This window comes from Motacilla alba, chromosome 6 (genome assembly GCF_015832195.1).
Source record: "Motacilla alba alba isolate MOTALB_02 chromosome 6, Motacilla_alba_V1.0_pri, whole genome shotgun sequence".
Taxonomy (NCBI): Eukaryota; Metazoa; Chordata; class Aves; order Passeriformes; family Motacillidae; genus Motacilla; species Motacilla alba.
The window spans coordinates 9,421,555-9,437,140 of record NC_052021.1 but is presented as its reverse complement, the minus strand read 5'-3'; the positions used below and the strand labels follow the sequence as shown (position 1 = coordinate 9,437,140).

The 15,586-nt window shown below is 39.0% G+C and overlaps 1 protein-coding gene across 2 annotated transcripts in view; it reads right to left on the bottom strand.

Annotated features, from left to right (window-relative positions):
- Positions 1-15,586, bottom strand: part of BMPR1A (bone morphogenetic protein receptor type 1A) — a 74,547-nt gene that overhangs the window by 14,104 nt on the left and 44,857 nt on the right. For both annotated transcript variants that reach the window (XM_038141108.1, XM_038141107.1), the window contains one exon: positions 7,211-7,418. In XM_038141108.1, the coding sequence (XP_037997036.1) occupies positions 7,211-7,277 (67 nt within the window). In that variant the 5' untranslated portion in view covers positions 7,278-7,418. The remainder of the gene's footprint in view (positions 1-7,210; positions 7,419-15,586) is intronic.

The window sequence follows — 15,586 nt, the reverse complement described above, 5'->3', positions numbered from 1 at the left end:
TTTGCTCATCTGGTTAATACAGCACACCTAGTGCACTGTCCAATGAAGCAAAGTAAGGCAACTGTGCTTCTTCTGGATACAACTAAGAGAATATCCTGAGAAATACACCATTTACCTAAACACTGAAATCACAGAGCAGCGCTTTATTTAATATGTGGTCTTCAAAGAATATATCAGTAATGCCCAAGTTAAATCATCCTGATCTGTACAGACTGTTCACAAGAAACAAGATCCAATGCTAGAATAACAGTAGGTTATAGGTATTTCTGATTTAACAAGAGGAATCCTGCACAATTGAAACAGCTCCTCCATCCACCCCCCTCGCTTTCTATATATTTCTTCCCAGCATAAACTGAAAGGTAATTTTAATACTTTGCTAGAGACATTACAAAACATTCTGTACTCACATTTAAGAGATCCTTACCTGCTCAGAGAACAGGTAATTCTACTTAATATTTAAAGCAAAAGCCACTGCATATGTACAAATATTGTCTTTCTAATTTTGTTGAATGACTGCAGTATCTTTCTCAATTGATGTTATAAACCCCTCTTATCTTCAGGAACATTCCACATGTTAAAAGTTTTTATGGTACTTTATGACCAGTGTCTTACAGTCACTCATCCATTTTCCTACCCTGATCACTGAATGCAATGTTATTCCACTTTATTAGACAAGAAATCCAAGGGACCCTTAAAGCATGGCTTCTCCTAGCTCAGAACAGAAAGAACAACACTTTTGTGCATGTCTGGCATCTTTTAAAGCAGTATAATTCTCTGTAAACTAACACTGAAGCTTGACTACAGGTATACCAACCTTTTATACTAAAAGTGACAGGAAACACATTTTCCCTCTTCATTTATTAAGATGGATTGTATGACAAGATTTATGAAAAGCACATGCCATATAAAATCCAAACCAGATAACTGTATTTTCAAAGAACAGCATCTTTTCTTTTGTTCAGTTTCTATAGGCAAAGATTTTTATTCAAGGCAAGAACAGACTACAATTTCATTATTTTTGTAATGTAAAACTCCATAGTAACCTGCTTTCATCTTACAGGTAATACCTGAACTGCACAAAGAATGGGGGGAAAAAATCACTTCACTCTTGCATTTTTACTTTCTAAGACTGTAACCAGAACTCTTCTTAGACAGGAGTTTGAGTACCCAGGGAAGAGAATAGGAAAATTTTGAGGAAGTTTGAGATTACTTCACAAAAAAGTTTTTAATTGCCTCCACCTAGGATACCTAACTGTATCCTTTACTGCAGTACTGCAATTCACCCTCAGCACTTCAAGACTCATTAGTGTCCACCTTAAAGCTGTTGGGTATGGGGATGGGAGTCAAGCGTGGAGAGACTTAGCTTCCATCTACCTTGGATGTTAAGAGGGCAAATGAAGGCCCTGAACTCACAGGATGCTTCATTGCTGTTTTTCCTGGTTGATAAATACTGAGTAAATGAACAAGAGAGAACTAAGGATAGGTCTAAAGAACATCTTGCTCCAAGGTTTATGTCCCCACCCTCAGAGCTTCAGCTCTCAGACATTCACACTGCTGCATCTTCCCCCTGGGAACAGGACAGGCAAAGGAAGGATCATGTTTTAGGATCTTGTGACACTACACTACCTGATAATGTAATTAATCTCTTCTTTTCCATGACACTTGCAGTTGTCACTCTGCAGTACAGCTAAGAAACATACATACACAAATCTCACACAACCTTCAAAGGTGTAAGTGCAGTGTATTGTGCACTGAAACACAGCACCCAGAGACTTCAGGCACAGCAAAGCTTCCTTTCCACTATTTCCTAAAGTCCACCTGCAAACTGCACAGAGCTGGGGGTGCAAAATAATAGACATCAGCAACAAATAAGGTATCACACGCTGGAGAGCTTGTTCAAGATCTTGGATCACTTCTAGCCTGTTTATCCAGCCTTGAGAACGACAGTATCATAGACTTCTAAACATACAAACTGCTCTGTAATGTGTATTTTACTGCATTACAAAGTTACAACCTTCAACAAAATATCAGAGTAAGGGTGGAACATTCTCCTAACCTCACAGAGTAAGACACTGATGAAAAAAAAGCTGAGGGGGCTTCAGGTTCTGATTTTGTCTTCTGCTCTGCCCCACCATATACTGCATGCATTGTAGATTTATACTAGTGTGAACAACTGTTACAGACAGGACAACACTTAAATGGTTTTCTGTTTAAAATTAAACTTTATTTAATAAAATAAATGAAAATTTCAAAAGCTAATAATAAAAGAAATTGTTAAAACAGAACAACGCCTGACAAGGTATCGTATCCAGCCTTTGATCAAAAATATAAATTATTCAAAGCATTGCTTCTTCCAGTCACAGAAAATAACTTAAGACTATAAAATGTATTTCAAAGAAGCACAGGATATTAAAAATCTCACTAGGTTAGAAATCTAAGTCAACTTGAAAGCATGCTTCAAATATGAATATTAACATGGATAAATCTTAAAAATGTACTGTGCATGACACTGCAGTGTTACTAATCACTAGTTAACCTGCTTGCAACTCAATGCCAGGATACAGATATAATTTCATTAAGTCTTCTGATCTAAGAAAAGATTTGTGTGACCCATAAAAAACCAGCTCTATGAAATGCAGAGACAGCAGTAAGTGTAAGAAGACAAATACAAAAGCCAAATTATGCCTACAATTTTTTACTTAATTGTATCCTCTCTTTCTCCACAAAGAAAGGTCCAATATGATCTACAGCAGTTCATAATATAGGTGTTGCCCATAAAAACATTTCTATTCCAGACTACATTATCCTTTAAAGGGATTTGTCCTAGCAGAAATACAGTGCTAGAGGCATTTCTTTGCAGCTACTGTGATCCATGCTTGTAAACTCCAAGAAATTCAATATTCAAGTAACAAGAATCTTAGTCAGAAGAGCCCCTTCACCTGCCTTCCTGCTAGTGCTGATGCCACTGGGCTCCTTTCAGCAAAGATGAAAGTTGTACCAGAGCTCTTTATGTTAGACATGCCCTCCTTATGAAAAAGGCATACCTTGACATTTTTATGTGGTGGTTCTAAATTACTTTTTCTTGCTTTAGGATGCAGATACTGCAACATCTCCCACTCCAGCAAGCACATTTCACCTTTTGCCTATCACAAACTTTCATAATGATTTAACGTGTTCTGTTATGTGAATTAAACCTCAGTACAACTGACACAGCTTGAACACCATAGAAGGACTTGCTCCTTAAAGACAAAATAGTTTTTTTTAAAATCAGAAAAACTGTTTGAGTGCAAAGAAAGTATCTTAAATGCTTCTCCAAACTCTGTGTTAGGCATTGTAACCATAATTCTCCCTATAGTGCTTTTTTATATATCAAGGCTGTGATCTCCAAAGACCAGGTATGTTAGAGGTAGCTCCATCCAGCAGAACTGGTTCCCAAAAATCACAGCATTTTCCCAGACTACTGGTTTGAAACCTCTCTCCTGTCCTTCTAGCTCTCCCAGGAGCTACATCAGTGCTCAACTGGGCTGATAGACAGCCCCTGCCTCCTCTGCTTCCCAACCCGCAGTCCTCAGCCTCTGCTCCCACCTCTTTTCCCCAGAAGTCACTTCTGAAGACTGTTCTGCTCTTAAGCACTCAATATAAAAGCCAGAGACTTGAAAATTTTGTGCATTTTTCTCAAGAAGTACACTGCATTCTAATTTCAATTAAAAGGGCTTGTAAAGAATAAAGTTACTTAAAACTAAATGCGAAATTTTAATAATGAAATCGATCAACTTTAAATAATCCCTTGGAAGAATTTTAAGCAGACAAATCTGTAAGAACACAGTTGCTGCCCATGTTTTAAAGACAGATACAGCCATTAATTGGGGAAATCACTAATAAACAGAACTAGTGTTTTCAAATATTGAATCAGCTACTGACAACTGTAAGTTCCTTTGATAGATTTTAGAATTTTGTTTCAGATTAGTTTATACATTCAAATTCAGTTAACTACTTCATCTGAAATTGAGAACGTGCATAAAGTTTTTAAAATGTATCTTAATATATACCTTATCTATAGCAAGTATTTGAATAAAAGTAATTAGAGCAGTGAACTAAAATCAACAGGTTTTTTTTTATTTCACTAACAGTGGCAACTTTAAATCCATTTTAATAGTAACACTAATTATTTTTAAATTTGACTTTTAATATATCTTTATGCATATCAAGTGGCATTAATACATTTTCAGTCAACTAATTTACAAGGATTAAAATACTGGTCTTCTATGGCATCTCTGAAGAATACATAAATGTGTGATGAACCACATGGGAAGTAAACTGCCAGCAATGAAGAACCAAATTTATGAGAACATGTTTAAGTAGATGTTAAGCACTTTATTACTGCTACATATATTGATCAGACGTGCTCATCAATGCACTGTAACAACAAAGAAAGTACTCTACTTGGAAGTAAAAGTGGTTCTCTGCATGAAAACCCTGCACTACTGGGAAGACAAAACCTGTTTAGTGCAGCCACAAGTGCAGCTGAAGCCCAAGACCTCTTGCCTTAGATTAGAAAAAGGAGGTGGATGATGATGCAAAGCAAGTCATAGACTCAAAGCTACTACAAAAGTCTTCCACGGCAAGAAAGGAAATACAAAATCTTTTAATTGAAGAGGTTGCTATTAAATCTGGCCATCTGCAACTCAGCCTTATTTCTGACTATTTCTCAAAGTAAGTGAGGAAGTCCCAAAGCTATAAAGACACAACCCAAAGGGTAACCACTGGGTCCCCCTGCTGCATAGCACCAACCTGAGAAACTGCAGCTACTCACCAGTAATGTCATGGAACTGCCTCTGGCTTCTGTTGTTACTGTAAGAATATTTTCACAGTAATCAACACATGCAGCCACTTGCTTTTTCAAGTTACCTGTTAAGGAATCTGGTGTGTATATATACATGCAGCTATACAGACACATTTGCTTTTATCATTCTCTCAGGTCTTGGTAAGCTCTGAAATTCCTAACATTCTGAAGAAGCATCCAAGAAAACCCCAAGAGAGCAAACCATTAACCTGGATGCCAGACACTGAAAGTACACACACTGGTTTCTACTTTCTCTGCCTTTTCTTCCTCTTTCTGTAAATCACATAAATTCTCTTCAATTCTTCCTAACGAATCTTCTTCACCTCTGTTGATTACTTTATGATGCATTTTTCTAACATCCTGCATATATTTTTCTTGTTGAAACTACTTTTTCAATGGTTTGAACTTTTCACTTCAGATTTTTTCTTTCCTATAAAAATTTCAAATGCTTTACGACGATGATCTTAATTCTTTCCTCCCCCAAGAATCTAGGGAAAAGCAGAGAGACTTGACTGTTTTTTTCCTTCCCACCCCTGGAAACCAAGCATATTTCATATGCTTGAAGCAAAGCCCTTAGGCAACTTGCAAGGAACTAACAACATCTCAATAAGCTCAACTTTTCCATGGCTTTCAGAACTCCCTCAGTGAAAGTCAGGAAAAATTTCTAAGATAAGGAAATTTCTTCTTTTGAAGCTGAAAAATAATTTTCAGTCTTTAAACTTAATTTATCTATATTACTTACTGGAAGTTATTTACTGAACTGTTATTAATCACCATGATCATGGAAGGAGTTAATGTAATTTAATTTTAAGCCACTAGAAAACTTGTATATTTGTATTATTATTTCTATTTGAATCTAGAGAGGAAAAAAAATCTTCCGTTGCTATTGCTTATTATTAAAATGCTAAATATTGGTAATGCAGAGGAGTAACCATGACTTCAGCAAAAAGAACAAAGCATATTCCTACCAGCCTCCTCAAGGGAACAAGGGAAGAAGCTGGTCTCTTCCACCAGAAGCAGTAACACTGCTTGAATACAAACAGAACAAGCTCCACAGCAAAACATTACGTCTGAGTATTTTAGAGCAGAAGAGACCTCTGGAAGTTACCTGGTACCACCACCTGGTCAAAACAGGACCAACTTCTACATCAGACCAGGTTGTTCAGTCATTGCAGTAAAGTTCTGACTACTCTAAGGATGAATATTGCACTACCTGCTCAGGCAGCCTGTTGTATAATACTTAACCACATTCGGTCAAAATTTCTTTCCTAATTTCTCAATGAAATTTTCTTTAGTTTATTCCCATTACCTAATCTAAGAACCTTACAGCTATCTGAAAATATTTGTAAATCTACTACAGACTTCAAGTATCCCCCAAACTAGGCTGCTTCTGTGCAAACAGATGTATCAAGCCCAGGCTTTGAAGAGACAGCTCTGCTATAGCCTTTAATCTAAATTGCAGATTCACACCAGAAACAAAACAAAAACAAAAAGATCAGCATTTGGGTACTTACTAGGCTTCCTCTTCTCCCCATGTTAATGGGTTCATTGAATTGTTATTCTCGAAAGTAAATAGCTCACATAGTATCTCAAAATCAAGCACTAAGCAGTAACTGATCTACGTATGGAATGAGAATATAAACCCTTTTATAGTCAAGTATTTAAATGGCAGTACCAAATTTGTTTCCTCTATTTTCTGAAAACATCTGGAAAGCTCTGTGTACTTAAACTTAGGAGGAGTGCACAGCTGGGAGAATGAACACTCTTACACGGAGACCCAACCAGGGATGCATATTTTCAATTCAACCCAATTTGACAGAGAAGTTAAAGTCCTAATGACAACTGGATTTCCAGAAGTTTTTTGATAATTGGTGTATGGGGTAGATGTGAATAGTCCATAGGCTCACCTTGGCCCATCAAGTAGACAACAACAAGTTCATTTAAATTAGTTATGGCATACCACTTGTAGGCTGCTGGGAGTATCAAAAGGCATGGGGAACTGCACACTGCAAGTTCTTCAGTGGGTCAAGTTAAAGGGAACAAATATTCACACACAGAGGGAATTGAAATTCAGAAAGTCAAACCTTCACTTCTGCTGCTCATCCAATTTGTTCTGTCATGCACTAGGCAGTTTTGGAATTGCTTCTATTTAAGTATTTGCTAAAATAGACCTAATCTATACTACAATGAATGATCACTAGAATGTCCTTTTTAGGGAAGCATCCACACGGCACATCAGGCCAGTAAAGTCACCTGCCCACAAAAGAAACTCCAAAAGAAAAAAAAAATCCTACTTCAACCACTGGAAAATGCACAACTCTGCTACAAATTAGAAAGATAAGCTTATTTCAACTAGTTTATATTTACCTTGAACATGGAGAATGATAAGCAGATAGGCTCCAAGCAATTGCTCATGAACTCTCAATCGAGTCATTGTTCACTTTTAATCCTTCCTGTGCAGGGCAATTGGTCCTTCTGCTTGACAAATGCTAAGCTCAGTCTGTTCAGTGAAGCCTAATACAGGATTCGGTGCTTGACTGCAAGGATGCTTCTGTAGCTTTTCCACCTTTGTTTCCTAGAAAATACAATAAAACAAAATGTTTAAAAACTTCATGTATTTGTGAAACAAGAAAAAACCCTCAAGATGGTCATCATGCTGAGCATAACCAACAAACCCAACAAAAAAATCCCATGTGTTTATTAATGTTACTATCTGAAAACATTAGCTATGTTGACTATCTAACTGAATAGCAGGGTTCATCTGAAATATAAACTTTGGTAACAACCCACAGGGATGTTTTCATATTCCTATTAAAAATACTAGATATGTCAACTCACTGGTCACAGATGTATAATTTTAGACTTGCATATAGCTGTTAGAGGTAGTATTCAACAGATTTAACATGTAAATCTGTTTGAAAACTATTTTCTTTACAGAAATGAAACCTTCTTTAAATAATTTTCCATAAAAATTAAATGCAAGTGGTGACTTCCCATAATACTGGGGGGGGAAGCAATAACACCATGTTAGGCCACCTGTTGAAAACTGCTGGTAGAGAAGCTTTATTGCAAAAAAACCCCAGCCTCTCTGCTGGATGAAAATCAAATTTGCATTAAATTTAGCAGTTAGTTTGGTTACCTAACATACTTATTTTGTTACTTTTTTATCCTAGAAGAGTACTGCAGAAAAAAAAGCCACTACTAACTGCAATTCAAAATCATTACATCCAGGATTCCCAAGCCGTGTGCAAATTAATTCCTCCTGAAAAATTACACTACCGTATGAACACGCCATTTGCTCCACAAATAAAACATAACTCTACTCTTGTGCAGTGGGTGAACATAAAACCAAGACAGCCAAACTGAGGAAGAAGTCACTTTTTCAGACTGCAGTAGCTGCAGTCACGTTCCGCTTACAGAACTTTTCAATGGTGATGCATGAGGGGAACGTAATTGGGCCTCAAAGGACTAAAAAGCAGCTTGAACACCTCAATAGTTCCTTGCAACAAAAGCGAAGCTGCACAAAGATGAACAGAGCCCTGATTTTGCCTCTCCTCGGCCTCGTTTCGGTGGGGTTGACCCCCCTGACCCCTGTCAGCCTGGCGCTGCTCATGAATGCCAGAACGGGCGTTCGCTCGGGGATGGGCAGCAATTACTGTTGGTGGCCGCTTCCAGCATCAATAACTCAATCTGTGTGTCGGCGAGACCCAAGAACTTTTCATTTTAATGAGTCTTGGGAGGCATTTAACATGGAGGCAAATTAGCGGCTGAGCCAGGAGGTGTCCGTCACTTCCAATTTCAGCGGGCGCAGCGCCGCCCCGACCCCTGGCCTACTTTTCACACGTCTCTGACTTCTCCCTAATGCAGCCACAAAGAGGGAGCCAGGCACCCCGAGCCCCACGGCAGCCACGGCCCTGGCCAGGATTATTGCCAGGTTGTGGTGGGACGGACTCGGAATCGCGCACTGTGCAAACGTCCGGAGCAGCAGGAACTTCAAAGTAAACTTCCCAGCCAGGCAGAGGGAAAAGCAATGTGACAGCAAAAATATTCACTCTTTAGTGTCCCTATGCTACAACACCAATTCTGACAGTTAATAAGGAACATCCTTCTAGCTGTAAAACATCAGGCCAGCAACCTAAGTGCAAAAGTATTAATGTTTATTCTGTGTTTCAATGGCAATGAACTTCCAATCCTCAATAAAACATGCAGAATTTGAAAACTGCCAATAGCTTTATGCAGCAATAACAACATGGGCTTCATTTCCAGTATTCTATCAAGCAAAACCAAATAAATCTTAGTAACAGTCTGTTTAAAGTATTTTTAAAAACAATTTCTGTCTTGTCCAGTTTCAGAAGGAACGTATATTTGCACTGTTGCACATAGCAAGGGTAGGAAGTGCAAGTGTTTAAAATTTGGCAATCTTGCCCCCCAGTTCACCAGAGGGCAACACTGGCACAGGAGCGTGTATTTGCCCCTGTACCACACAGCACGTTACGAAAAAAGAAATCAAGAAAAAACTGAAGAAATTAACCATTTTAATGCAACTCACTCCAATTTCATGGTGATTTTTGTTCAGTGACACACTCTAAGGTAATTTCCAGAAATGTTGTCCAAGCCTATTAAAAAAATAATGCTCTCCACTAGTATTTTAATGTTTCCCTTTTCACACACACACACACACACACATATATAATATATTATATATAACCTTGCAATAAAAATCAAAGAGAACAAATTCTAATTCCCATTTTCAAAACAAAAAATACCCTTTCAGACTGCTATTAAACAGAAAGACTAGCAGCCCTGGCTAAGGCACAAAACTGGAAGACCAACAGGAATTTCTCCAAAATCTGCCTGATATAACAGTTTAGAATGACACAACTAAATAACCCCTTCAAATATATTAAAGCAGCAATTAACACTTGGAATGCTACTCTGCCAACAGAATGATGCTGACGAGATTAAAACCCATAAGCCAATCAATTGATTTTGAAGTTCTCCATCTCTTTTCCACTCTAGCCACAGTGTTCAACTATAATTCACTAAAAAGTAATTTATTCATCAATGGTAACACCTGATTTTTCTGCACTGTATTTTATTATTCTTCTTAGTAACAGTTAATTGAAGAAAATGTTTTTATTATAAAACTGTGGGTTTTTTTCTGAACTGGAACTCAGCAGTGAACTCACAGCACTATCACAGCAGTCCAGCCCTATGTTCTGTATGACTCCAAATACATGAAGCTGAAGTGTGCAAGAGTTCTCATATGGCCCAAACCAACTCTGAAAGCATGGAGTTCAGTGATAACTGTTCTTTAGATGTGGCTATGTAGTATTTTTAACAGCATGATCCCCAAACCAAGTGAGCTCTGCTGTTCCAAATTTCAATAAAGAATGATAGTGGTGAATGTAACAACAAAGATAGCATTGTGTAAGGGGAACACACGAAAAAATGCCATTCTTAGACTTCACAAGAATTAGAACATAAATTAGAACATACAATCCACCTCAACAGACAAGATATTTCAAACCATTCGCAGCAGTACTTGTAACACCAAATTAATGTATTTAAACACAACAAAACTAAAACTTACTAAATGGTTCTCTGATGTGTAACTGGGGCAAGAAGCAACTTAAGTAACTGTAAGCATATTACCTCAATCACAGGGACTGTTTTGAACAGGACTTTGAGATGAACAGAATGCCAGAGATAAACTGAACTGTCAGTCTAAGTCAGTGTGCAACAACAGCTTTCCTGGAAGATTATGAAAAAACCTGATATGGTGCCACAAAGAAAATTACTCATTTGGATGAAGAAAAGAGGGATTATAAGAACAGTAAAGAATTCACTACAGGGCAGACAAGTAGTTTCAAGAACAGAGATTAGTAGCCTAGTTCAAATGGCATCTGAGGACCTTGATTCTTGATTCAGCTTGACTGAAGAATACTCACCCTTTTCATTAATGAAGTAGGCATAGAAAGCAACAACTTTTTAAAAATTGCTGACAAACAAATTGTCAGTTCAGCTGAGTGTTGCTTATATGCAGGAAGATTTGGATCATATGAAGAACTAAAGTAACAAATGGAATGAAGTACAACAGCATGAAATTGGAAAAGTCATGCATATTGCATGCATGCATATTGGGAATTTCTGCTTCACACAGACTAGAAGCTCACACATAAGAGATAGCTATGTCCAAGGACACCAACTGATTACAGAACATCAGACACATCCATGTGATGTGGCTGGGAGAAAGACACAAACACAACTCTAGTATTTCCTAGGAAAATTTCCCAGGGATAACAGAAAGGCATGAATAGCACAAAGATAATATGACTGATAAATCCAACATCCATCTAGAAGGATACTATCTCAAGTAAAGAAAGCCATTTGGAGATAAAAAGAAAAGAAAATAATACAATTAACACAGTTAAAATTGCTGGGTAAATAATTACACTTTGACAACATAACAGGAATAAACACAATAAAGGCAGACAGCTATTCAATCTTAAGAAAATTACTGGTTCAACAACAAGGTATGGATTAGCCATTAAAATTCATTTGGATCAGAAATTAGAAGACAATTCCTAACCACTGGTTAGAAGGTTGTGGGGCAGATTTTCAGACTAAATATTGAGTCCAAAAACTTAATTAGTCTTTAGTTTTCATAGGCCACCATCTCATGTAGCTGCAGGTGTCAGGACAGGAATAGACTGATCTGGGACTACATTTCATTATTCTTAATACAAAAAGAGCTACAGTTAGCTTCAGTTTATCCAAAGTCAAACAGTCAAATTTAACCAAGCCCATAACAAGAAGAAAGTTTCAGATCCTGTACTGTGTAGTTCTGTCAAATACTTGTACAAAACCTACTTTTAAAATGTGTTTTTACTATGCTATTGCAAGGCATGCTTACACAAATTGTTGAAAAGTGTCACAATGAAACACCCGAACTCCCTATGCTTGAGTGCTGTCAAATATGTCAAATTAAACAAGCAAGATAAAACCACCCCCAAAATCTGTCAAGAAATCCTACAGCTGATGGAGAAGACTGCTGGTTATTGCAAGACAGCTGGCTACATGGCCATCAACAAAAACTTCACGAAATCCCCTATTTAGGCACTAATCTGTTCAAGCTCACAGAAATAACTCCCCTGAACTGTGGATTGTGTAAGAATTATTTAAAATTTATAAATAAATAAATTTAAAAGCTAAGAGACTTTGTAAATTATACAAGTCCTTTCTCCTAGAAACTAAAGTGAAATCTGAAATGCTAAATGAAGCACAACTGGGTGTATTATATACTTCTCAAAAGAATGAAAAAAGAAAACTTAGTTCTCTCTGTAGTACATACAGAACCACGTGTTTAGAACACGTGCAATGCAACACATTTGTTCATTCAAAAAACACAAGACTCTAACAACAGGTTTTTTGCAGCAGGGGAGCTCAGTCTTAGAAAAGGACTTCTTATTTCTGACCAGTGGGAAAAGCCACCAAAATCCACCCTGAACAGTCAAACAGTTATCTCCTGAAACGAAGATTTCCCACTGCAGGCAAATAACAAATGTGTACATCATGGCAGAATTTAGAAGCCAAAGTACTAAATTATGATATATCTGTCTGTTTCATAAACAAAGTTGTTAACGGTGAAGAAATTAAAGCCTAGCTGCTTTCTACCATGCCCAACAAAATTAGGTAATTGGGGACGCCACTCACTGCACTCCTGAATGCCCATCTTACTGTTACTCTGGCCTTCCAATTAACTTACTGCTACAAAGTTTCTTCAGTTAAATTAACTGAATGACATGCAGCAAAATTGTTTTCCCACTGCAATCAGGTATTCAGACATATCCTAATGTGTTACAAACACGACACATTCTTTTATTTGAACATATTTAGAGAAAATGTCACTGCACAATTCTTATTCACCTCGACCCATTTCCCTCTTTTCTCAACTCCTTCACTTCGGAAGTGATTAGCTGGCTTAGAGCTTCTGCCCTTAGGACAATTAGCAAATGGACACCCATGCTCTTTCTGCAATGACATTAACTTCTGCTATTCTACCCGGAAGCTATCCTTCTCATATGTTTTTATAATCTATTTATCATTTTTGCTAGTTCCTTACTGTCATGCAGTCAATGTGAACTAGGAGAAAAGCCTCCACACATAATGTATTCCATCTCTAAATTGAGAGAATCATAACTTAAACCTTTTAGATCTCATTCATAAGAAACATACTTTTGTTCACCAAACATAAGCAGCAACGGAAAAAAATCATCAAAATTTTACATGTCACTATTAAAAATATTTTGGTCATACTATACTGCCCACAAGACTTATCACACATTTTAGCTCTGAGTTTCAATTATTACACACAAATAATATACCTGGGCTGAGAAAAGGAAAAAGCTGGGCCTCAATCCTGAATACATGTTTGATCACACTTTAAAAAGTGGACAAAGGACCTAAAATAAGTGCGCCAGTGCCTTCAAAATTACAAATGCTCATAGAAAGAATTTCTAATGTGCAACATGTCTTTTAGCACTATTAAGACTCACAAATGTTTTCACAACCTTACAGTATTTTTTTTGTAATTTAAAGACAGTTATTAATAAACTTATGTAAAAAAAAAAAAAGACCAAAGAACCCAGATCCAGAAATTGACAGGCTAACATTTATTTTGCTTAACTCCCAGCTTGCTTCTGCTACACCTATAACCTCCGCCCAGCCTAGAAGAAGAAATTCACAACTCCTTCATGTTTCCAAAGTGAAGGTGATTATGCAAACTACGGAACTCACAAAGAGTTCTGCAGAAACTGGGTTTTTGTTCGGTGCTTAAAGAGCACATTTTTCATGTCATGATTCCTATGGAAAACAGCCTGTATTTTTGGTCGCTGACTTTAATCAATAAGAAAGCACGCTGGACAAATCGCTGCTTTTGCCATTCGTCAGTGACATCGGTGTGTCCCAGCAGAGGAGTGAGGGACCCGAACCAGACCACATCCCTGCCATGCTCAGGCACAGGAGTGAGGGACCGGAACCAGGCCACCTCCCTGCCATGCTCAGGCATAGGAGTGAGGGACTGGAACCAGGCCACCTCCCTGCCATGCCCAGGCCACCTCCCTGCCATGCTCAGGCACAGGAGTGAGGGACCGGAACCAGGCCACCTCCCTGCCATGCTCAGGCATAGGAGTGAGGGACTGGAACCAGGCCACCTCCCTGCCATGCCCAGGCCACCTCCCTGCCATGCTCAGGCAGAGGAGTGAGGGACCCGAACCAGACCACATCCCTGCCATGCTCAGGCACAGGAGTGAGGGACTAGAACCAGGCCACCTCCCTGCCATGCTCAGGCCGGCCCGCAGTTCTGACTCCCGGCATAGGAGTGAGGGACCGGAACCAGGCCACATCCCTGCCATGCTCAGGCACAGGAGTGAGGGACTGGAACCAGGCCACCTCCCTGCCATGCCCAGGCCACCTCCCTGCCATGCCCAGGCCGGCCCGCAGCTCCGACTCCCGGCGCGCTTCCCAGCCCGAACGCTTCGCCCACAGGAGGGAGGTGTCAGCTCATTTCCCAGTAGGGGCGCGTTGCTAGAGCCTACCTCGCTCACGCGCAACCTTTAGAAAATGTGGCTGCTATTTAAAAGACACATCACTTGAATTTCAGTTTTTGGTACAAAGGAGAAAACAGCGGCAACAAAGCTGAGACAACTCAATACGGGGTTTGGGGGTTAGCTTTTCTTAACATGAAAAAAAACAAGGCTATAAACTACTTCTCTCCCTCTTGCTCTCGCCTCTTCCAGCCTTAACTCTCGTTTTCTAGGTAGTAAGATTTTTCCAAGTGCGCTGGCCAGCCGCCAGCTCCATAAAGCGAGAGGGAGGCGCTCCCCCCGCGGCCCCTCCCGGCAGCCCAAGGCGCCCGGCCTGACATGCTTTTCAAGGCGTGCTAGACTGCAGCGCAGACTTTCTGGCTCCACTTCCATTGTTTGCACGGCTGCTTTGCTCCTTATCCAGAGCCGGGATTAGCATAAGAATACTGTCTTCCCCCTCTGCAAGCCAGCTCCCCTCTAGAAGACCTCCACCCCTTAAGAATAAACACAGGGTTGGGTTTCTTTCTTTTTTTTTTTTTTTTTTTTTGGGTTTCTCTTTAAATCCCTTTTTCCTATTCAGGACTTGTAGAAACCAATAAAATAAATAAAACGCTGAACAAGCGAGGCTGACAAGGCTCAGAAAGGCCCGATTGCACAGATTAGTAATTACCAAGGTCAAAAGAGTCAACACCTGATAATGCACGGAGCCCTGAGTACCCACACTCACATTCTGCACATGAAAGTTATTAATGGATATGCTTTCCATAAGGAGCTGAAAATAAATAAATTTAGGAAGGGGTAACAGAAAGGAGCTTTTAAATCCCCCTTCCTTTTACTTTACACCTGGAAGAAGGCGTTTCAAATTACTGAGAACAGACAGGAAATATTACTTACGAAGACAACCCTCAGTCAAAAATACAAACCAACCCCTCCAAACTGCGAGTGGTGATGCCTTTACACAGGGGAATCTGCCTGCTTTACACATCTGCAAACCCTTTCCCTCTGGTATGTGACAAAGGGACTATGAGCCCTTTTAGAGCAAGTGACATGTGATCTAGTATTAAAAAAGGCCGTCAGAAGAGCATTTCAACAAGAAGCGAACTGCTTGCCCTCACAATGCCTCACACTGTCAACATGGACATATTTTTTTGTTCTG